Source organism: Drosophila pseudoobscura, chromosome 4, assembly GCF_009870125.1.
Source record: "Drosophila pseudoobscura strain MV-25-SWS-2005 chromosome 4, UCI_Dpse_MV25, whole genome shotgun sequence".
Taxonomy (NCBI): domain Eukaryota; kingdom Metazoa; phylum Arthropoda; class Insecta; order Diptera; family Drosophilidae; genus Drosophila; species Drosophila pseudoobscura.
The window spans coordinates 11535565-11558372 of record NC_046681.1 but is presented as its reverse complement, the minus strand read 5'-3'; the positions used below and the strand labels follow the sequence as shown (position 1 = coordinate 11558372).

General features: G+C 41.0%; 1 protein-coding gene across 4 annotated transcripts in view; it reads left to right on the top strand.

Moving 5' to 3' along the window:
- Window positions 1-22808, top strand: part of osp (myosin phosphatase Rho interacting protein outspread) — a 124485-nt gene that overhangs the window by 54701 nt on the left and 46976 nt on the right. For 3 of the 4 annotated variants that reach the window (XR_001450945.2, XM_015179964.2, XM_015179962.2), the window contains exons 2-3: window positions 3428-3439; window positions 8290-8370. Coding sequence is in view for 3 of the 4 variants with exons in the window: in XM_015179964.2 (XP_015035450.2) it covers window positions 3428-3439; window positions 8290-8370 (93 nt within the window). In the remaining variant the exon portion in view is untranslated. The remainder of the gene's footprint in view (window positions 1-3427; window positions 3440-8289; window positions 8371-22808) is intronic. The other variant, XM_001357338.4, reaches the window with a different exon arrangement.

Sequence of the window (22808 nt, the reverse complement as noted above, 5' to 3'; positions counted from 1 at the left end):
TGCTCCTCTCCCTCTCCCCTTTCCCCCCGCTGCTGCTGCTGCTCCTCCCTTCCATCGGTTCATCGGTTTGTTGCACTTGATGTTCGTCTCTCTCTCTCTCTCTCTCCCTCTGTCTCCCTGTTTCGTTTCTGTTGTGCAGTTTTCGCTTTCGATTTCTTTTGTACTTTCGATTTTCGATACCCTTGAAAAAAAAGGTCTAGGTGAAAGGTATTATGTGTTTTGGGGTAAAGTTGGGTCTAAAAATATAAGAAATTTATTAAAATGTGGTAAAGAAGAATAGAATTTGGTAAAGAAATATAGAAAGAAAGGATCAATGATGATGCTCTTTTGGATCTAGTATTATATGTATTTCAAAGCATAATATTACACAAAGAAAGGCTTTTGGAGAGTGTTAGAACTTCTTGGATAATGGATTTCTTTGGGGTTGTAGGCACACACGAGTCCTTTCGCTCAGGGAATGCTTTTCAAAGGTTTTCCTAGGGTGTAAATATGGCTGTAAACAAAATATTCTTGATTTACCATACCAGAATGTTTCAAATGGAATAAACAAGGTTTGATGAGGGATACAACTCATGTTCTTCCGGCATTCATAGCCAGGATCTGCCAAAGATCTCTTTCTTTCCCTTTCCACCTGTCTCTACCATAATTTCTAGGGTATATGCCCATTCAAAAGACCACTATAGGCACCCGATCCACTCTGTTTATTCATAAAACCCCCACGCAGACTGTCTGTCTCAACTCATTCCATGGACTGATGGCAGGGGTCGCCTGTCTGTTTACCCTTAAACCCTGAGCAGAGCAGTCTCCTCCGCCTCCCCCTCCCTTTGGCAGTCACTCAACCTGTCTCTTATGGTTTATCAAACCACTTTCTTCGATCGCACTACCAGCGGGGACTTAATAAGCGTGCGAAACTTATTAATCATATTTCATGTCATATGCCTTGCCAGGCCATGCGTGGCGGCTGTATACTTATGCATTTATGAATGAGCAGAGATTAGCCTTCCCATTGGTTTAATCGCGCCTAAGATCGGTGACGGTGACGGCCCTTTTTTTCTTTGGTGTTCGGTTGAGGAGGTCCCCACTTTCATTTTTATTTCATTGGAAGTCCGCATTCGCGACTCTGGCGATCGGATCGATTCATGGTCATCGAAGAAAGTTGTTCTCACACATTAATTATGTACAGACGGACCGATCGGTCGACCTCCCCATCGATAACCAAAGGAAACAACAAAAAAATACATGTTTTTCATTCATCGATTGACGACCTCGTCGTATACCCAATTGTCTCACTCAATCTTGTTTTTCTTGGATCTCTGGCCCACTTACGGCGCTGCAGAGGAGCACCAGAGGACGGGACCTCCTTTTGCTTTACATTTCTGATGGTTCAATTACACGAATTGATGGCCTGTAATTTTCCCTGGCGAGAGGAAATGCCGAAAATACCAATAAGACGAGTTATGCAAAAGATATGCTGAAAATGCCCGAAATCATTGTGTTGCATCGTATAATTTTTGAAGAATTTCTGGGATCTTTTTGAAGTCTTTTTTCCAGGGGAATTTGCAGTCTTTTTTCCACTGAATTTTTGTATTGTTTACCAGGGAATTTTTTTATTGTTTTTCCAGGGAATTCTGAAGTATTTAACCACAAAAATGTTTACGGATATACACGTAGACAATTCCTAATTAGCATACGAATCGAGTCTTGGTTGGTGAATGAAATTCCCCTTCGAAAGATGTTCATTGGAATTCGAATTCGAACTCGAATACGGTTTTCAATTTGTATGTTAAATGGTATCCAAGCAGGTTGTTGAAAGCTCTTGAATCCATAAATCTTTTAGTTAGAATTCATTAAATATACTTTGGGTTATGTTTTAATTAACAAATTTATAGAAAAATCAATCAAATTGTAGGGGGGCTTTAATTGATCATCAATCAAATATTGGTGTTCTAAAGATGTGGGGTTTTTTTATAAGAAAAATAGGCAGATGTTTTTGGGGTATAAATCTACAATCGATAGTACTTCAAGGACTAATATTAAATTTTTTAAACACTTTTATACGTAGAGCTTCAATAAATAAAACAGAAATTACAAATATTGATACATCTATCATCCATCAATGGATAATTTATCAAAGAAATGGGTTTATAGTTTCCCATAAATAAGCTCCAAGGACTTTTAACTCGTTTTTTAAATATTTTTATTCATAGTTTTACAACTATTGATATATCCATCATCAATGATGGATCATTAATCAACAATTAGCCTCGTAAACTGCTACTTCAAGGCTTTAAAATTTATATTTCGGGATATAGCCAAATAAATATTTATTAATATTTTTAATGTTAATATAAAATACAATAAATATAAATATGCAGGAAAAAAGCCAAAGCCATTCGATAGATGGATGGATGGATAGATGGATGGATGGCTGGATGTGGCTAATGATGATTTAGTCGTTTGTTTTTGTTGTTTGTTGTTTGTGGTTTGAGGATGTTGTTGGGTTTTTACTGCCGCCGCAAAACTTAGAAACTCGGCAGCGGCGGCGCGCGCGCGGTGGCTATTGAAAAATACACATGTGTAAATAGACAAACTTAAATAAATAAATACAGGCATAGCCATAGACGTAGCTCTGAAGTTGAAGCTGGCTGGAAATTGAGTTAAAAGCCCAAGAGATTCAAACAAGCGATCCCCAAAGAGATTGAAGCTGCAAACAACTTTCCACTCGACAGGCCAAAAGCGAGTTTTGTGCTGACATCCACACACGTGTGCGTATAGCTACATAGATACACAGATACTTGGATACTTATGTGTGTGTGTGTGTGTGTGTGGAGGGGATGCCACAAATTGTTTATTTGTCAATCGGTTTTTGGCTTATTAGCAACATCAGGCGGCCGGGGCCAATCCAAGGCAAAAGTGAAATTTTCCTCGTGGCCCGCTCTGGTCTGGTCGATTTATGGCCAAAGCATTTCAAGTCAGTTAATAGCCCAGTCTCTGGCCAATAAATCAGCGGACGAGCCGAGCCGAGCCGCCACCGAACGAGCGAGCGAGTGAGTGAAAAACGTGACTTTTGATTTGACATTTTCACAGTCATAAGTATGCCCCCCCACCCCCCACCCCTGCTCGCCTGGCTCTGGGTTATTTTCTTATCAAATTAAATCGAAAACAAGTTGGTCTCGTCTCTCATGCAATTTAAATTCATTTGCAGCCTCTAAGGCTTGCCTGCTCATCGCGAATGTCTTGAATGTCATCTCTCGAATGTGGCTAAATGTCAAAATGCATCATCCGCAGGCCCCCCTCCTGCTGCCACAGTTAATTGAGTCATTCTGGTGGCTCCTCTCTCTCTCTCTTAGTTTATTAATTCTATAACTAACCGAATGAACATTCTCTATTCTCTATTCGTATTCTCTCTTGCACGCTTGCGCAATAGACGATGGAACCAGTAAGTATTCACGTAGTCGTAGTCGTTTGATCGTTCTTTTGAGTATTAAGTATTTGGTATTTGATTCGTTTCGATTCACACACATAATCGTTGTTCTAGTCGTACATGAAGAGGCCTTATTGCATTTGCATGATTGCATTTTCAGTGTATTTTTGTGTATTTATTTTGGGGTTTTCTGGCAAGATTCACTCATTCATTGAGACATGCATTTCATGGGGTTTTCTTTGCTTTAAGTCCGTGGAATTTTTCTAGCTTTAAAACACTTTTTTAAACTTTGTTTGCATACATAAAAAAGTCTTAGAAATGTAGCAATAATTATTCACTGAAGAAACAATTTTTTGTAAAATATAAAAAAAAAATATATATGTATGTCGTTCTATTATTTTTTCCATGATTGTATCATTGAAATTTGTTGCCTTAAAATATCCTATATTTTTAAATACAAAAAAATATACCTATACATATTCGCCGTTCTATTATTTTTCTTTTGATTGTATCACTGAAATTTGTTGCTTTAAAATTTTCTATATCATGATAATATTATACATTTTTATACCTTTGATTTTTCGGAATATATCATAAATTTAAAAATATATTCAACTAGTACTTAAGAATAAATCTCCAATAACCTTCAATAAATCAAAGAATTAATTATAAATTTAATCATAGATCGAGTGTATAATCTCTGGTAATAATGGACTTGGTTTCCCTTTTACTTTATTTAATTTCCATAAATTAAAATGAACTAGTTTTTATTCCCATTAATCTTTCTATGGTTTTCCGCCGTATTTTATAGTCTCTATAATAAATAATGGTTATATTTGAATGATAAAGAACTGGTTCATGATTATTTAGTGACTTCTATTAATTAAGAGTAAATTAAAAGTGCAATGAGATAATTAAAAGAAGAGTAATGGAGTAATCCATGCCTTTTGAGGGCCTTGCCACCTTTCTTCCCTTTATTCTTCAGCAAAGTCCAAGGCAAACTTCACCTTGGAATCAAACCCCGAAATGACTGTCACACAACCTTTTGATTTGTCATTAGCATTCGTGAACGTAAACGTATTCGTATTCCGTATTTGAGTTACTCATTCCATTCGCTGCCACTGCCGAGAGATCTGGCCCGATCAATCAGTTTTAGTTTTTGTTTTTGTTTTTTTCCACGCCAGCCACTTGGCTTCATTAGCCCCGTTTTGGGGCAGGGCCACGCCCACCTCTTGGCTACCCTCTGGGGGCAGCGCATTCGAAATTCTGCACGCGCAAGGTCTCCACCACCGCCCGCTCTATCTCTTTGGAAAAAATCCTCCATTTGTGTGTCAGCAGCGACATGCGCGATGCATAAATTTCCAGCATGTGTTTTGGTTTTTTTTTTGTTTTTTACCCTGGGATTTGTTTTGAAAATACCCTAAAAAAAAGGAGGTGGTGGAATTTAAAGAAGAGAATTATATTTTAGATGGGTTCCACATCCAAATATATTTTAGAATTTATTCCCCAACCAAAAACTGAAGCTGTAGGAATTTTCTAGGGCACACAAAAAGCAATCTTTATTTATAAATAGATTCTTCTTCACATATTTAACCTTCTTTGATGATTTTCCCACACTTGTTTTCGTACAAATAATTTTTATAATTTATTAATTTAGCAATTTCTCAAGCCGCGTTTGAAGAGCCCCATTTCCTGAGAGTATCCCAGCCGCCATATAAGCCCCGATCGGTTACCAGGCCGTGTTTGATCAATTCTTTTTTTTTTTTTTTTGGGGGGGGAACTGAAAGAAAAACACAGTGTTCGCACAATTTGGAAGACAATTGTGACTCATTTAGTCACGATTTTTTTTTTCACCGATTTTTTTTGAACAATTTTTCGGTGTTTCGGTGTTTTTTTTGGTATTTGTGCAAACAACAACCAGACGACTGCGACTGGCATTGATAATTTACGAGTATTGTAAGCGCACGGGGGCTTACGAGTCGAGTGTGTGGTGTGTGGTACGTGTGGTAGCCAAAACGGGGTTTTAGCCTGATTTTTTTTTGTGTGACAAAAGTAGATCGCAATTGGGGGATCGTGTGAGTGGAGTCGTTAGAAGGTGCCTGCCGGCCTGCCGGCCTGCTGCCCACTAAAACCCACTAAGGCCCAAACCAAACCATTTCTGTCACTTAACTTTTTTTTTGTTGTTGTTGTTGGGACCTGGGACCCATTGAAATTTATGTGGAAAACGTGTCGACTGACTTGAACCTGATGAAAGCCTGACAGCAGCTGTTTCCCCAGCAACGGCTACTGCAAGTTTCAAAAATCAGTGACTACTGCCACTGCAACTTGCAACTTGCAACAGTTTCAAGTCTCTCACTCATTCATTCGCCCTCTCTCTGTCTGGAGCCCCAGTGATCCCCCCATTTGAATACAAACGTGCGACTTTTCACATAAATCAATGTTAATGGCGCATTTAAACGACCCACCGCCGAACAACAGCAACAACAACAACAACAGCACCACACAAAATATCATAAAAATGCAAAAAAAACAAAAACAAAATGCAGACAAAAAATACAACAACAGATAAATAAAATTAGCCAGACGTAATTGCAAACGAGACAGCCAGGGCAGAAAGCCAGGCCAGCCAGCGAGACCCCAAAAAATGCATACAATGGCAGGGCAAGAAAATAGTAGCACTTGGAGAGAGGAAAATCGGGATAAACTAGAGAAATATCTCGCCGGGAGAGAGCTAGCTGTGGAGAAAGGGAATGGTGCTAAGCCACACTGGAAGAGGGAGAAATGTAGGGGAAGAAAAACCTCTTCTTCACTTTGGGAGAGAGCTTGCAAGCTATGCGCTCTTTTTGAGGGATATTAAAACCCACCCCTCACTGCTAAGCCGCACTGGAAGAGGGGCAAATAGAGAGAGAGAGAGAAAACACGCTTTACTGCTAAGCTCCATTGGAAGAGAGGCCTGATCTGAAGACACTTTCCACCCTTTGCCGCTAAGCAACTCTGGGAGAGAGCCAGAGAGCGCCATGGGAAGCTTGTTCTGTCCATTCTGTCTATAAAAATCATTCAATTGTTCTGCTTTTTTGAGAATCTAATTGATACGATCGCTACAAGATCGAAAAGAGTTCTAGGAGCTCCAAACATAGGTTTAAAAAGTGAATAAATCATGCAAAACCCATACTTTACTCCCAAATAATTGCTAAAATTCCTATAAAGCAACAAAAATCCCTTTTGTAAAGATAGTATATCTTTTCTTGTTGCTATTTTGTTCGCCTTTGGTGTATATGGCATTGCATATAGTAGGGGTAGGAGTGGAGTTTTCAGAGCAACAGCTGGGATTAGAGACCTCCTTGGAGCCAGGAGTAGGGGTAGATGGAGTGGAGGGAGGTCTGCTGGTGGTAGTGGGAGGTTTTTCCGCTAAGTTGTTGGATAGTTGGAGAGCCGAAACGAGCCCCGAGTGAGTGGTGGAGTGCCATGGAATGGCTGGTGGGAACTACCGTGTTACACATTTCGTTTTCATTTTCGGTGGCTTTGGTTGATTTTTCTGTGTGCTGTAAACATTTTATGGTGTCAGCTTACAAGACATGACCAGAGGTCCAAGACGGCGGGGGTTGGGGGTGATTGGTAGGACCTATATTTTGGTGGACTTAATTGCAGGTCCCCTGTTTAGGGTGGGGTTTTAAAGGGGAGCCTAGATCTGGGAATATGTAAAGAAAAGTGGTGTTTATGTAGGCCATAGAAGGGTATATACTTGTTGTGATGGACACCACAGTAGCCTCTGGATAGAGGCTCCACTTTTCTTTGTAGTTTTCCCTTTAATTTTCCTTTAATTACCAACTGATTGGCGACCCTCCGACCGACCACTGCCTGATGCTGTTGCTCGCAAATTAAATGCCGCAGTTCAGTCCGGGTGGAGGTTCAATTGCATCCACATTGTGCCCCCACTTGGCACTCTCATTTGCAGCTTTGTCAAACAAAAAAAAAAAAGAGCTAAAGAAAACAAAAGCAAAACTAGACCAAAGACCCGACTGGCAGCAGCGGCGGCTTAATGGCGTGTGTGGGGCGCGACTAACGACCAAAATCCACTTTAAAAGCAGCCCCAATTGTCGCTTATTGTTTGGCGGGGCTCCAAGAGGTGTGCAAAAGGCCAAGACCCTCCCCCCCTTCCCCCCTCCCCACCACTACCACGATATATACTAGATATATATTTGTGTATCTGTGTAACTTTTGGATATATACAGACCGCCAAAGTGGTCTGGTTGTAATTTATTTTATTTGTACAAAAAAAAAAGACCGAAAAAAATACCGCCACAACAGCCGCTGTGCCGGCAGTTAAATTGGCGCACGTCATTAACATTAGTCATGGCTTAGACGGATAGTTATGGGCAAGCCAAAAACCCAAAAAAAAAAAAACAAAAAAATGGTACAGATACAAACAAACATACTTGTATCTTTTAGCGACACGTGCGCCACACACACACACACAACAATAGAAGTCTCGGCGATAATCAGGCAACGGAACCGATAAAAAATGTGCTAACATTTTTTTTTTGTATTTTTGGGTATTTTTTTTGTTAATTAAAAAACCATTTAAATATTTGTTGTATATTTTTTTTGGTCAACAGATAAGCGGAGATATGATAACCGATTTTTGCAGATTGTTTTCTATTTGTTTTTTTTTTTTGCATAATTTGCGAAATATTTCATAAATAAAATATTTTTAAATATTTACATAATTTTGTTTGTTATAGTTTCCTGTTATGTAATTTATTAGCCTTGATATTTCTTCATTATCTTCTTATTCAACACTCCTCTTGTGATATTATCATAAATATTAAACCAATATCTTTTCTCCACATTTCTCTCGTCTTTAGGCATCGCGCAAGGTCTCCAAATGCGGATATCTGTTTGTGGCACCCGACTGGGACTTTAGCAATCCGTTGTACAGAACAAAGGTGAGTTCTTATTGACATACTTTTTAATAGATCGCTTATCGATTGGCATTTCCATGAATTCCAATAGATATTTGCCTAATTTGAGATAAGAATTTTTTAGTAGTTTTGAGTTTAAAGGGAACTCTATGAGTGAGTCATTTAGCAGGTGGTTTTTATGGGCAAAAGAAAAAGTATTTGTTTCTTTGTTTAAATAGTTCTAAAGATCTAAGGCTTTCACCGTCGAATGGTTCGAAATATGTTGATAAATAATTTTTTTAAATGTATAAATTTGCACTTTTAATATTGAAGTGGAGCGGATCGTCTCCTGCGGAGGATTCCTTTTAATTTTTTACATTTTTTGCTCAACAAATTTGTAGAAATTAAGTTTTTTGTCTTTGATTTTCATTTTCTAGTTTTCGAAATTCGACTTTTTCTCTGAAAAGATCTATCGATGTAACGTTCTATAGCACCATTCCCAAACCATCGTTGCTTTTGCTGCCCTATTGCAGTGCCACAACTTTTAAATGCCAGTTTGAACTCCAGAACTAGTTCTTTCAATTGACATTCAACCAAGCCCCCATCAAGAACTAGTTCAACCAATGACATCTTAAGACGAGAGCCACTTTGAAACTGAACTTAATGACCGCCGTGGATCGACAGAGATTTTAACATTGGGAAATCGAACTATTTAGAGGAGAGACCCATAGAGATCTACGCCGCCGCCTCCTCCTCCTCTAGAGACGCGCATGCGTACCCCACTACTTGGGGAACCAGTTCTGCTTTCGTCGCATGGTGATAGGGGGAAGGGTGGGGGGTGCGGTTTTCACACCTTGAATGTGCATTAAGGCTAACCAAATTTTCGATGTCCACTTTCCCAAAAAAATGCAGGCCTGCTGCCTGCCTGCCGTCTATCCGCTAGTACAAGTAAATCCCATAAAGCAAATTGCTTGCGCCTTGTCCAGCAGACAACAAGAAAACACTTGAGCAAATATTTGACAGAGGCAACGCACCGGGCGAAAGAAAGTGCCCCCAAGAGGAGGAGGAGGAGGAGGAGGCAAGGAGCGGAGTGCAGGTGGAGGTGGAGTGCTGTATTCGGATACCAGGGTAATGATGACCGGTATGGCACTACTCTAGGCAGCAGCAGCAGCAATCGTTGTCGTCCAGGCAACGCCTCTTCCACATCCTCTTCCTCATAGCCATGGCAATAGCCATAGCCATAGCCATAGCCATAGCCTTCATTGTCGTCACTCTCTCGTGGCGATTTGTATCTCGACCAATTAGCGAATGACGTAGCGACGTGGCGACAGTCGCAGTCGCAGCCCCAGTCCCAGTCCCAGCATCGTTAAAACCCGCAAACGTTCGGCGACATATGCAAATGGCTGCAAACAGTTACAAGAGAGAGAGACTCTCTGCAGCAGAGGTGGTGGAGAGCCGGAGAGGAGGTGGAAATGCTGGCCAAATGGTAACCTGGCCATCGCTTGATGTGCGCTTGAGCGACGGGCTACGACGGCGCGGACGACGATGATAATAATAAAAGTGTGCGCATGCGCACAGACCATACCAGAGCGCACTTCCTTGTTAACAACATAAATTTACGTATGTTTTTAATAGATGGACAGGTATTTAATTAACATTTGCAGCAGAAGCACACCAGCAACAGAGCAACAGAGCAACAAAGTAAGCACTAACCGGATGTCGGGAGTGCTACCTGCCTGTGTGGAAACCAGATAGAAAGATAGAAAGAAAGGAAAGATAGAGAAAGAGGGCGTGGCTAATTGTGGGGCGGCTAGAGGCAGGAAATAAATTTCAACAACTATCTAAAAGATACTTTCTTTTGGCAGCAGTTGAAGAGATTTAATTATTCAAAAAAAAAATTAATTAAATTTAAGTAGGAGGAAAAATAGCAATTGGGAAAGATATTTACTATATGGGGTAATATTTATGGGATTTCGTATTGATTGGTGTGGCCAGGGGTCCGGAAATTTAAGATCAAATTTATTGGAAATTATTCATACAATTTACAGAACATTTTTGGAATTTTTGGATGGTATTTCTTGCTTTGGTATTTTAAATGGAACCTAAGAAAAGGAAGAGATTTGCATTCCTTCATAAATTTGTCATATTTGTTGTACTTCATAAGGAAATTGTTGCCAAAAAATACAGAATTACTTGAATATATACAATAGAATAGAATATATGGTCTAAAAGAGCTTATAGAAATATTATATAACCTCAATATAGACTTACAGCATTGCCAGGATTTACTTATTGTTTCATAGAGGCATTGCCAGGCAAAACAAAATTTGATTTTAATTCCTCAAATAATAAATAATTAATGTACATTTTTCTAATATAAATATTATATTCCTAGAATTTCTACTTCTAAATCATGTCATTGCCATATTTTCTTATTGCTTCATAGAGGCATTGCCAGGCAAAAATTTGATTGTAATTCCTTAAATAATAAATAATTAATGTAAATTTCTCTAATATAAATATTATATTCCTAGAATTTCTACTTCTATATCGAGTCACTGCCATATTTTCTTATTGCTTCATAGAGGCATTGCCAGGCCAAAACAAATGGATTTCAAAACCTTAAATAAATGAATGTGTATTTCTCTAAAATCAATTTTCTTTTCCTAGAATTTCCACTTCTAGATCCTGGCATTGCCATAATTTCTTACTCTATGCCAAAAAGCATTGCCAGACTCAAATTAAAAGTGAAATAAACCCAAGTAAAATCTCTCTCAAAAGCCGATTTCCATTTCATTAGTCATTCTGCGAGTAGGCAGCTCTATTCCTGCCCAACACGTTGTAGTCCATAGGACTGCCTAGAAAGTATCTGCCATCATCATCGACCGTTCATCAGTTGCCCCTTTTTCCGCCTTGGCTGGGCCCTCCAGCAAATCCACAGCTCTGGGCTCTGGGTTACCCACAAAAGAGAAGCCGCCGCCGCCGCTGATGCCTGCTCCCTTTCCTGCTTTGTTGCTTTCCTGCTTTCCTGCCACAATTTGTGTGCCCCACTCGGGCAATTACTTGCTCCGAATCCCCCCTCTTTTTTTCGTAGGTGCTGCAGGTGTAACCAATTTCTTATTGTCTCCCTCTCTTCCTCTCCCTCTCTCTGGGGGTCTCGACTCTGTCTGGACTTGTGGCACTTTTTTTGTTGGTTGCCCCCAAAGTTATTAGGATTTCATTTGTTTTGGGTCTGTTGTTGCACCTGAACTTGATTCAGGGCTAGACCCAGACAACGGCCGCAAGGTGTTTTTCGTTTGGTTTTGATTTGGGTTTGAGTTTCGGGCTTTCGGTGGCTGTGGGTGGGACTTTGTGGGAGATCCAAATGGGGAGTGAAGGGATTTTTAGCTAGAGATAAATCTGTGGGTGCCATCTGTCCTTTCAATCATCGGGAAATCCTAAAAGATGAAAGAAATGTCCATCTTTATGGTGTGTACTGTAAACTCTATATAGAACCCTATTCTACTTTATTCCCGTTGCACTTTCCTGTCCATCTGGCAGCTCTCTCTTCCTCCACTCCCTGCCAGTCGAAGCCATCGATGGCCCACTCGATCACTCGCCCGATAAACCCTTGAGACAAATTGACAGTTAAGTTCCGAAAGTAATTTCCAGCGGTTTGTGGGACCCTTTTTAGCATAATTTCCGATAATTTCCCTTTGACAAGTTAAATGCTGCAATTTGGGCAGCAGATCCCGCAGATAATTTATCATATAACTTAATATTGATTACGATTATGAAAGGGCAGGCAGGCAGAAAACAAAAAAAAAATATCTCCCCCTTTTTGTTGTTGCTGCTGTTGTTGCACATCTCACTCTTGTATCTTGTATCTTGTGGGTCTTGTGGTACGGGTATCTTGTGGCTAGGAAAACGGCAATAAACCTATGGCTTGGAATTATGCAGATTTTTATCGCCTCGCCAACTTTTCTGCATACAAAGTGCATAATTTTCAGCAGCAAAAGGCAAAGGAAAAACCTGCTTGAGCGGCAGACAGGAGGGCAGGAGGGACATAAGCGGCGCTGGCTGAGCAGCAAACCGATAAGCGAGAGATGCTGCTGGTTTCTCAGGGGGGTGGTGGGGGGCCTAGAGTGGAGAGGGGCAGAGGATGGTTCAATGTACCTGCAACGAGTGGCAAAACGGAAGTGTTTGACTCTCAGGGCTATCCTCAGGGCTTGAGCCTGAGCCTGATAATGAAAATTGATAATCACAATCATCATGAGAAAAGATCCAGAGCCAGTGCAGCACAGCCACCACACCGTTTCAGCCATGTTTTTGCAGCCATGTTGTTGATTGACAAGTTGGCCAAGGAGTCGTCGGAGCCTCGGGTGCCTTCAGTGCTTTCTGCGGCTTTTTATTAATTAAACCAGGAAGCGTTTTGCCTGGCCTGCCTCCACGGGCAGTCTCTCTCTCACTCCGAGACGGCTGCGCAGCTGTTCAGGGAGATCTTGAAAAATATTTATTAAAAATTATGCACGCATTAGTCTGCCCCTAGAGAGAGATAGAGAAAGAGACAGAGACAGAGAGAGATCACCCTGGGCTTTATTAAGGAAGTGTTTTCTGTGGCGTGGCTTCGGTGGGCGAATTACACGAAATGTTGCATATTAATTTTCTTTTTTTTTCACTCTCTAGAGATTTGCGGGGCTTTATGGCCCCCCCAAGAGAGAATCCGCTATGAAACGTTTTACGAGCGATCTTCTTTTGGGCCCCGAAACGCCCACAAACGCCCGTCGCGGGGCGTAGTCGTTTGTAATTTCCTCTCGCGAGTGAGAGAAACTAATTACAAAACAGCCGCTCGCGGGCCTGGTGGGTGGAGGTGAGAACTACAGATTACTACAGAATAGATCTACCAGATCGCGTACTGGAAATGGTCTTATCCGTAAACAAATTCATTAGCTGCAATTAACGGATGATCGAAATGGTATAGCCCCGGCCCCGGCCCCGGCCCCGCATTGATTGAGTTCTCTTGAGATTACAGCCGCTGAAAAGTCTGTGGGTGTTTGTGATCGTGGAAGCGGAAAGAGGAACGTCTCGGTATGGCCTGGCTGTGTGGAAGTGGAAACTGGAAATGGAAATGCCAGACCAGACCAGCACAGACCGGGGGAGTGTGGGTGATCATTAATCCAGAACTAATGAGTATTCAGTCTGGTCTATAAGATAAATATCAATCGATCACGACTGCTATCGATCGATCACGATTAAGTCTGGAATAGTGGGAGTTCTTCATTAGGTAGAGTAATGAGCGATTCAAATGGATCTTAATGTTTACACTCGAGTGGTGGAAATATGCTAGAAATTGCTTGATTAAGAAGTGTTTTTTAAAGTGTTTCACTTCTGTGGTGTTTCCCATCAGTGGGGGATCTGCATTGAGAAGAAAGTGATGAAATTAGGCAAAGAAATGGATCTTAAAGGAACAAATATCTCAATCAATAGCTTCTTTGGAGTTTATTTAACAAAAACAAAAAGGTCTAGCTAGAAAAATTTAACAAAATATATAAATTCATTGAAATTTGGTGAAATTTATATAAATATACTAGAAAATACTATAAATATACTGGAAAATACCAAACATATACTAGAAATATAATTAAAAAGGTACTTATACTATTTCTCCATGAATATACAAAAAAATGCTAGAAAATACCAACAATATACTGAAAATACTAAAAAATACTAAAAGACCGCTAAATCCTAAATTGTTTAGGACCCACGCTTAAAACTAAAAAAATGTTAAAATCATACCAAAACAAAAAAATACCATACAGTTTGGTATTTCTTTAATGCTTCTTTTTGCAGAGCTTTGCTCGCATTGTCACATCCTGGCAATACCTATACACTTTTTGTCTTCGAGTCTTGTGCCAAAGGGTACTACGATTCTGATTATCGTTTTTAACTCTTGATCAGAATTAGTAGCCGAAATCGGCATTAGCCATGACGAAACCTTCACACTGACAGAAAAACATGGGAAATTATATTTATCGTGTCCTTCCATAAAAATTGCCACTCGATCCTGTAGGTTTTTGAGTATTAGAACCCTGTGAAACCACCACCAAATTCCAATCCCCCCCACCCACTCCCACATACAAAAACACGCATCAAGTTCGTCCGATTCCAGGTTTATTACGACTTGATCTTGTTTTCAAGTCGAATAAGTCAGCAGAGATATTTGGAAATTAACAATCAGTTAGTTAGTGCCTTTTTGGATTCGACGGACGTTGGCCAGGGCTCAGCAGGATGGACCACAGCTGCTGCAGCATCCACCGCCGCAACAGGGTCCACAGCACGGTCCACAGCACGGTCCACAGCAGGGACTGCAACAGGGTCCGCAGGGTCCACAGGGTCCACAGCACGGGCCACAGCAAGGACTACAGCAAGGGCTGTAGCAGCCGCCGCAGCACGGTCCACAGGGTCCACAAGGTCCACAGCACATTTTGATTTTAAAAGTTCTATAAAAAAAACACCAAAAAATTAAAATTATTTTTCACAATTTTTCTATACAAATTTTCTTTACTTTTTTCTGACTGGAATCCAAAAAACACAAAACTGAAAATTAAACAAGAAATTTAGTTGTTTACTCTACTGCTCCTGGTTTCAGACTGAGGAAATCCACAAAACAAACCCGTAAACCATTTTTTCCAAGAGTTTGAACTGACTCAAGGCCAATGTGATGATATGTTTTAGAAGAAATATATAAGAAGGAGTAGGCGTATCCATAGGAACGACGACAGATCTGCGGAGCTACTTCCGGGCTTAACTTCGTTGGGCGAAGAGCTTTGAAGAGTTGGGGATTGAGGGTAGAGTGAAGATTGTAGGGTGATGGGGAAAGAGGTTTGTGGCAAAGGGTTTTCTGGAGGGCGAGGGCTGTAGTCGATCTTCGTTGACCCATTCGTCTCTCTGTCTGTATTTTAGTGTATTTTTTGTTTGATTACAACCTTGCTGCCTTTTCGGTCTCTCTCTCTGTCTCTCTCTGTTTTGGGTGTTATAGAATTTAATTAAAGGGTTCCTAAATTATAAATATATATATATCTGTGTCTGTGTGTGCTTCAAGCGGGAATACGCTTGAATTATACAGTATTACTATATATATCCAATCGATTCCAAACACTAATAAATAATATTTCTTGACATTTAACAAATATGCATGTACAACACTCTCGCACGAATAATCGTACTTATATAGAAAATATCGTAGTAGCTGCTGTTCGATTCGATTCGAGGCACATGCCTGTGGCAGAGGCAAGTGGGTTAAGCACATGCACAGAGACAAAAGCAACAACTAATTTGCACATTTGATGGCCTGACAGCCACACAGCCACACAGCCAGCACTCGACTCGGGGAATGAACGAATGAATGAATGAATGACTAACTGAATAAGTGAGCGTCAGTCAGACAGCGAGGCAGCTGTGTTGCTCCCACCGCTAATAAATAGCAATTAGAATAACATGCCAATAAATCTTTGGTTTGTGGCTCCCCCCAGCCCCCCCTCCACCCCCTTTTTGGCCATAAACTCCAAAGCAGTCGTCTCTTTGGCTTTGCTGCAGTTTTGAACGGAACTGATATCGACCTTGGCTTGCATATGCGATGCATATTATAGATTGTGGTGGCCTACCACTCTCTGCCCAGACCAGAGTCGTCCGTCATCTTTGGCTTCATTCATAATAACGCAGCAACACCTCTAAATTTATATGTTAATTAGTGTGGCGGCTGCAGGCTGCAGGCAGCAGGCCCACGACTTGCCACTCGCGACTCGCGATGGATGCATTTGTAACTGTCGCCTGTCAACGATTGGGGGCTGTGTACGTGGGCTCCAGCTCCAGCTGCTGCTCCTCCTTTCCACAACCACCCACCACCACCACCAAAAAGGTGTGTTAATTGATTGCCTGAGGAGAGGCTCCTGGGTTCATAGCTAACGGTAGACCACCACCAACGCCACCAAGAATTCCCCGCAAAAAGAAAAGAGCTAGAAAAAAGTTAAGCAACGAAAACTCATCTCCTGGGAGGGACTGTGCAAAAAGGAGACACATTGTTTTTGTAGTCATATTTCAGAAATGACAACAAAGATATGCCCCCTGTCCCGGGTCCCGTTTCTTCAGAGTACTTTCTTCCTCTACTTTGCTGTGCTTTACCGTGTGTGTACCGTATTATTGTCAATGGAATATGGCCTCTGTCGCTGTCGAAGTTCTCTCGCCTTCTTCCCTGCTCTCTGCACTTCTTAGTGTTCCTCTTGATACCCAGTAACTGAGTGAGGCAAAGGGTATTAGGGAATTGGATTAGATGGACATTGTTGAACCTCTGATAAACGTTGTAAGCTTTGATAGTCTCCAAGAATATGGCCTCAGCTCAGCGAGATCCTGAAGATCTAGAGCAAACAACTTTCCTATGAATACCCTCGGCTATACGACACTATTTCGCACCCTCAACATAGATGTAGACCTCAAATTTGTTATAATTAAATATCACAGTGCTATCACCTATCAAACTACCAAAAAATATCACAATCCTACAAGTATTACCCCCGAAAAAACATTTTTCCCTCGAAGAATCTATGAAAAAAGTAAAAGAATCTAAGTACCAGATGTCCTCCAATCGAAATACCTTATAATATCTTATATTTTCAATCTTCCAACCAAAAATAAACACAATCGAACATCTGTTTCCAGATATTTCCACTCCCATTCTCCATTCTCCAAAGAATTCCAGTCCGAGGATATCCCTTAGTCGTGACCACCCCACAGTTATCGTTCTTTCTTCGCTTTTGTCTCGCTTTTTGTTTCTTTCCATTACATAAAACAGAGACAGCGGAGACGTGAGATGATACTCAAGAGGGGGGGTTGGGGTGGGGGTTTGGGGCGAGGCTGAAGCTTACGTAGACTGAACGTCTAACGGGGATGACGTTCGGACTTGGAGAGATCGCGTATTGGATTTCCACGCCGTCATTGTCGTTTGAATGAGTGTGCGATGAGCGCGGCGGCATGGGATGCGGCATGGGTATGGGGATGGGTATGGGGATGGGTGGCAGCTGCCACAGAGCTTAGCGGTTGCATTGACGAACTGTCAGACGGGTACAGACGGCGGCACGGAGGCAGTCGGAGGCTATATTTCTAACTGTGGAAATTGTGGAACTGCTGTGGATCTCTGGTGTGGTGTGGTGTGGCCGTCAAAGCCTAGCGGCTAGCCTTAATAAAATGTTCGGTTTGTGCTTTATTTTTTTTGCTGCGGCGAATACCCTACTTTGATGATCTGCTGCTGTTGGGGAAGGTTAGTTTTATTGATGGATAGGGTTTTGGACTAGATTTGAGTTGAAGGAGATTGAGGTATGGTTATGGGGAGTTAAGGGTGGGATATGGGTGGGATATGGGTAGATGTGGGTGGGATATGGCGGGATATGGGAGTAAGTGATAACAACTGACAATTGAGAGAGCTTTAAAGTGGTTGCATTGGCTAGTTTTGAATGGTTACAATCATTAATAGGAGAGAGATTACTTGAAGGTTGCCATATTTCTGAAAGATAAGATTGGAAAAGCTATAGGACTGAATTTAAGATATGTATGAAAACTAAGACGATTAATAGCTTTAGACATTAGACCTTTGTATCTTTCTAACTACAAAAACAGAGATAGGCCTATGGAAAAAGCATTCAGGGAGAAGGAGAGATATATGTATATCCCAGTTGAACTGGGAGCTGCTCCAGCGGCAGAGATGATCGATTGCTATACTTTTTAGATCCCATTTTGATGGCTGAATGGGTGTGCCTCAGTTCCGACTTGTCCGGAGATAGATAGAACTCTCTTTGGAGCAGCAAAGTCTTAAGTCATAAGGCTACAAAAATGGATAGATTAGGCATGTATAAACTGGTTGTTATGACCTGATTTAGTTAGAGGTATAAGAGCCGAGGCCTAGACCTATTCTCGATGAGTATTCCCCATTCGTCAAGTGCTATAATCTCTGCTCATCTTCCCTAGTTACCTACCTACCCTACCTTCTCCCCCTATACCCCGCACCCTACTTCTCCTCCTCCCCTTTAAAACATATTATTCAACTTTTTTCATTTGCTGGCTGCTGGCGGCTGTTGTTGCTCTTTTATGCAATTTCGCATCGTATCGTATTTTTTATTACGATTTTCGTTTTGTTTTCGCATCCGCCGCTGCCACTGCCGCTGCACTGCTCTCTGCTTTTGCTTTTGTTTTTGTCATTTGGTTCGGGCGCGCATTGTGCCGCGTGCACTCGTATGACACAGACACACACACACACTGGAGAGACAGAGACAGCGCGAGGTACAGTCACACCAAAGTTTTCATCATAACGGTAACGGTTTCTGCAAAATCACCAGGGAGACATTTGATGTTTGATTTCCGCGTAATTACCTTCTTTTTTTTTCGTTTCTGTGTGTCTTTGGTATTGTTTTTCCCCCTCGGTTTTCCTTTTTGTTTGCAAGATTTTCCTTCACACTAATTACAAAAAAAAATACAGAAACACTGCTGCTGCTGCTGCGGCTGCGGCTGCATTTGGAGGCAGTAACTGTAGGCGTGCCACCCGATGTGGCAATTATTTCTCTCCCTCCTTTTAACACATATCGCATTAAGGCGCTTTAATAAGCCAATCTCCCATTCTCCCTCTCTCTATCCCTCTCTCACCCTGGTTACCCCATAGCAAAAATAAAAGACAAGTGAACGATTTCCGTTCGCGCGCCCGTCATTTGACACGTTTAACGAAATGAAAATGATTGACGACTCTGGTGATGACTTGACGACTTGGCAACTCTGGATAATGCCTGCCAAATGGGCGCCTCTCTTGCGAAACTGCCGCTGCGCGAGGCCCACTGACAAGTTAATAGTTAACTCTATTAACTTTTTATGACGACAACAACAACAGCAGCCGCACCAGCACTAGCACCAGTAGAAGTGGCACTGGTGTTGCCTCAAAGGAAGTTGCATTCACCCCAAAGAACGGCAGCAAACATAATCAATATACGAATATTGAAAAAAAAAACAACAACAACAACAAAACCCCAAGAGCTGTTTGGGGCAATGATTGAATCAATAATTGACTTCCTGCGGTGCTGGCCTGCCTACGAATAGGAGTACGACTACGACTACGACTACGAGTACGAGAGGTATCTCTGCCACTTCGCAATTGATCATTATTAATGCCATTGATTAGTTTTTGGTTTGTCAATTTTGCGCTGAGTTTTGAGTTTTTCCCCAAAGCTTTTCTGACGCTTTTTTATGGTTAATGGTTCTTAATGTGGTTTTTTGGTGGCTTGGGAACTAGTTCATTAAAGAATTGGGGGTTTGCAGAAATGAATAAAAAATACTTTGGCAATATTTGATTTAGAGTTTAAGGAAATCTATAAAAATCTATAGAGCAAAATGTACATAATCATTCACAATATATTTCCCGTATGGAAATTGTGTTAAAGTTTCTAAAAACCAAAGAAAATAGAGTATATTTTTAGGAGATTAGTTTTGCATACCTCTTGTATTTGAGGGACTTTGTGATGATCCACACAGATTTCGATGCCAGGAGGAATATGATTCAGGGGTGAATATAGGGAATGAATGAAAAATAAATAGGGAATATTGAAGATGGAGATGGATACCCTGCATTGCGGCACCTTTTTGTCAAGGTTCTGTGTTGATCGTTTAGTACCTCTCTAAGATTTTCTTCTCTCACGTTTTTTGTTTTTTTTTTATAAATATTAAATTTATTTATTTATTATTTATTTATTATTATTATTTATTTGTTAATTCAATAATTATTAAATTTTAAACAATCCAGGAGGCCAGCCGCCTGCCCACCCCCGGCTCACTCGCTGCGCTAACTTTTTTCCTACCCCTTTTTGATTGATTAAAATACAAACTACTTAAGTTTTCCGATGATTTCATCTGCCGCCCATTCATAAAAATCACTACCACTTTGGTTTCACATTTCTTTCGCAGCTTATTTCTTTTGATTAATTCAAAATCGCTTTCGCAAGAGCATCTCAAGCAAATCATCAGATACATTTCTCAATAGCCATTCGTGGATGTGGGAATGGGTGTGTGTGTGTGTTGACAAGGCTAACCAATAGACGCCCCCACAATTCATCCAGCCATCTGTTTGTCTGTCGGCTCGGTCCATCTGCAGTCCAGCCAGAAAACAAGCTCAATTTATGATCAAAACTTGTGGCATCCATCATCGTGCAACTTGTCTTGTCGTTGTCTAGTCGTTGTCTTGTCTCTCCTAAAAGGGCCTGCTCCTCCTCCTCCTCCTCCAGTCCCCCACAGGGGAGACGTCTGTGCGTATATGCAAACGAGAGAACGCCATATAATAAACGCCAAAAAGGCAGCACAGCGGAAAAGTAAGGGTAAGGAACCCGCGAGAGAGCTGTCCGTGTTATAAATGATGGCTCCCCTCTACCCTCTACCCCCAAACTCCAAGTCCAAGAGCCTCTCTCTAGCGCCACATGCCACGGCAAAAGATCTAAGACCCATGTTGCACATCACAACGTCCCATCTGTCTGTCCGTCCGTCTGTCTGTCTGTCTAAATGTTGTGCGGCCCACGCATTCTCTGGGGCATAACCTGCTGCATCATTTTTCACTCGAAGATTGCATAATGATTGACAATTCATTATGCCACAGAGAGGCCCAGCCACAGCTCTTCTCGAAGGAATGGAGTAGGGTTTTTCTTTTGCGGGACTTTTCTTAATGGCCCACCAGATTAGGCATCTCCCCGAGGGCCAATAAGGAAGTGAAATGAAGTGTGCTTCTTGCCCCTAAGTAACTTATTAATGAATCGGTTTTTTCTTCTTTTCTTTCAGGTGAGTTAAAACCAAGAACGAGAGATCCAAAAAAAAGACACACACATACGTGAGTAGGCAACTTGATTGAGGTTTCAGTCTCTCAATCCAAGGTCAATCGTTTGGTTTAATTGAAAAATCCACAAAGGTGTGACCGCAAAAAGCATGAAAATATCGTGAACTTTCGAAAACAATAGAGGAAGCCCTCCTTCCCCTCCATCCAGCGACTGCAATTGTGTATCTCAAAGATACTCGAATGCGATGAGGCGGGGAAAGGCGGGTATTGCACAACTTTGTCGGTCGTTTCGCACACCTGTTGCTCGGTCGGTCGATGCTGCCGGTCGGTCCAAGTCCAAGTCGATGTCGATGTCGATGTCTATGCCAATGTCTAATTGAAGCAATTAGTGGACCCATTATGGCATTTTTTGTTGTTGCTGTTGTTCGATTTTTGTTTCAATTAGTTGGGTTTTTTTTTTCTATGCCACAGAATGGGGGACGCCTCTGGGCTGTGGGCCTCTGGGCCCCTGGGCTCTCGCGTAATTAGCCCCAAAGTTAAAGTCGAAGTTCGAGGAACCCCTCCACCATCCACCATTCGTTTGCTATGACAACACACCATAAAAACCAGCACAACATTTATGTACAAAAGACAATTGACCTTCGTTAGTCAAAAGTTCATTTGCATCAATTTATAATGGCATAATACTACAGATACACTGTCGTGGAACTGTGGGAGATGTTTGCGCAATCTTTTGGCCACAAGAAATGCTTGCAGCCACTTGTTGAACATCCATAAGTGGGTTATGGAAACACTGCAGCGATCAAACGGAACGGCATAACAAGTTCTTTGGTTGGAAAATGCAAAACGGTTTCCATTCCTCATTTAACTAATTGAATCGTGTCTATTAATAGAACTAGTTCCCGCAATGATCCATAAATTACAGCAACAGAAAATCAAAACAAATCAAATCAAATTTAAATTTAAATGAGAATCGTGGCAGGCAATCGTTGGCTCGTTATTTGTGATTTCTATTCATTATTCCACTTTAGATCGCAATTCACTTGAGATATGAGTATGGGGTACAGTCCGGACCTGTGCGATCTACGGCAACCCTAGCATGTGGGACGCAAGACTTTTGTTTTAAAGATATTAACTTTTATTTCGCATTAATCATGTATAAGTGGTGGACTTAATTCTCTAAAGATTTTTGAGAATTATTAAACAAATCTGCAAATTACAAAAGGCAGCAGAAATACCAGAATTTATCAATCAAAGACATCTTTTATCAGTTGAAGAAATCTATTGGGTGTTGAGGAACTTCTTTAGATGCTGTGGATGGGCTTGAGATGTTGGAAGATCTCTTTCAGATGGTGTCTCGATATTGGAAGATCTCCTTGAGAAGGCTATTTGTTGCTTTACAAGTGATTTGCAACTGAATGAAGAATAAATTGTATATATTACAGAGATTATATTTCAACTCCATTGACAATCTTTATAAACAATATTCAGACAAAAAGGTCAACTTTATTTATTTCAAAATCATTTTAATATATTTATTTTTCTTTTATTTCTTTCAAAATTTATTTCAAAACCACATTTGAATCTTTTTTTTCACTTATTCTTAGCCAATTCTGATACAGTTTCCATGGACATCAAAATAATGGCATGGACT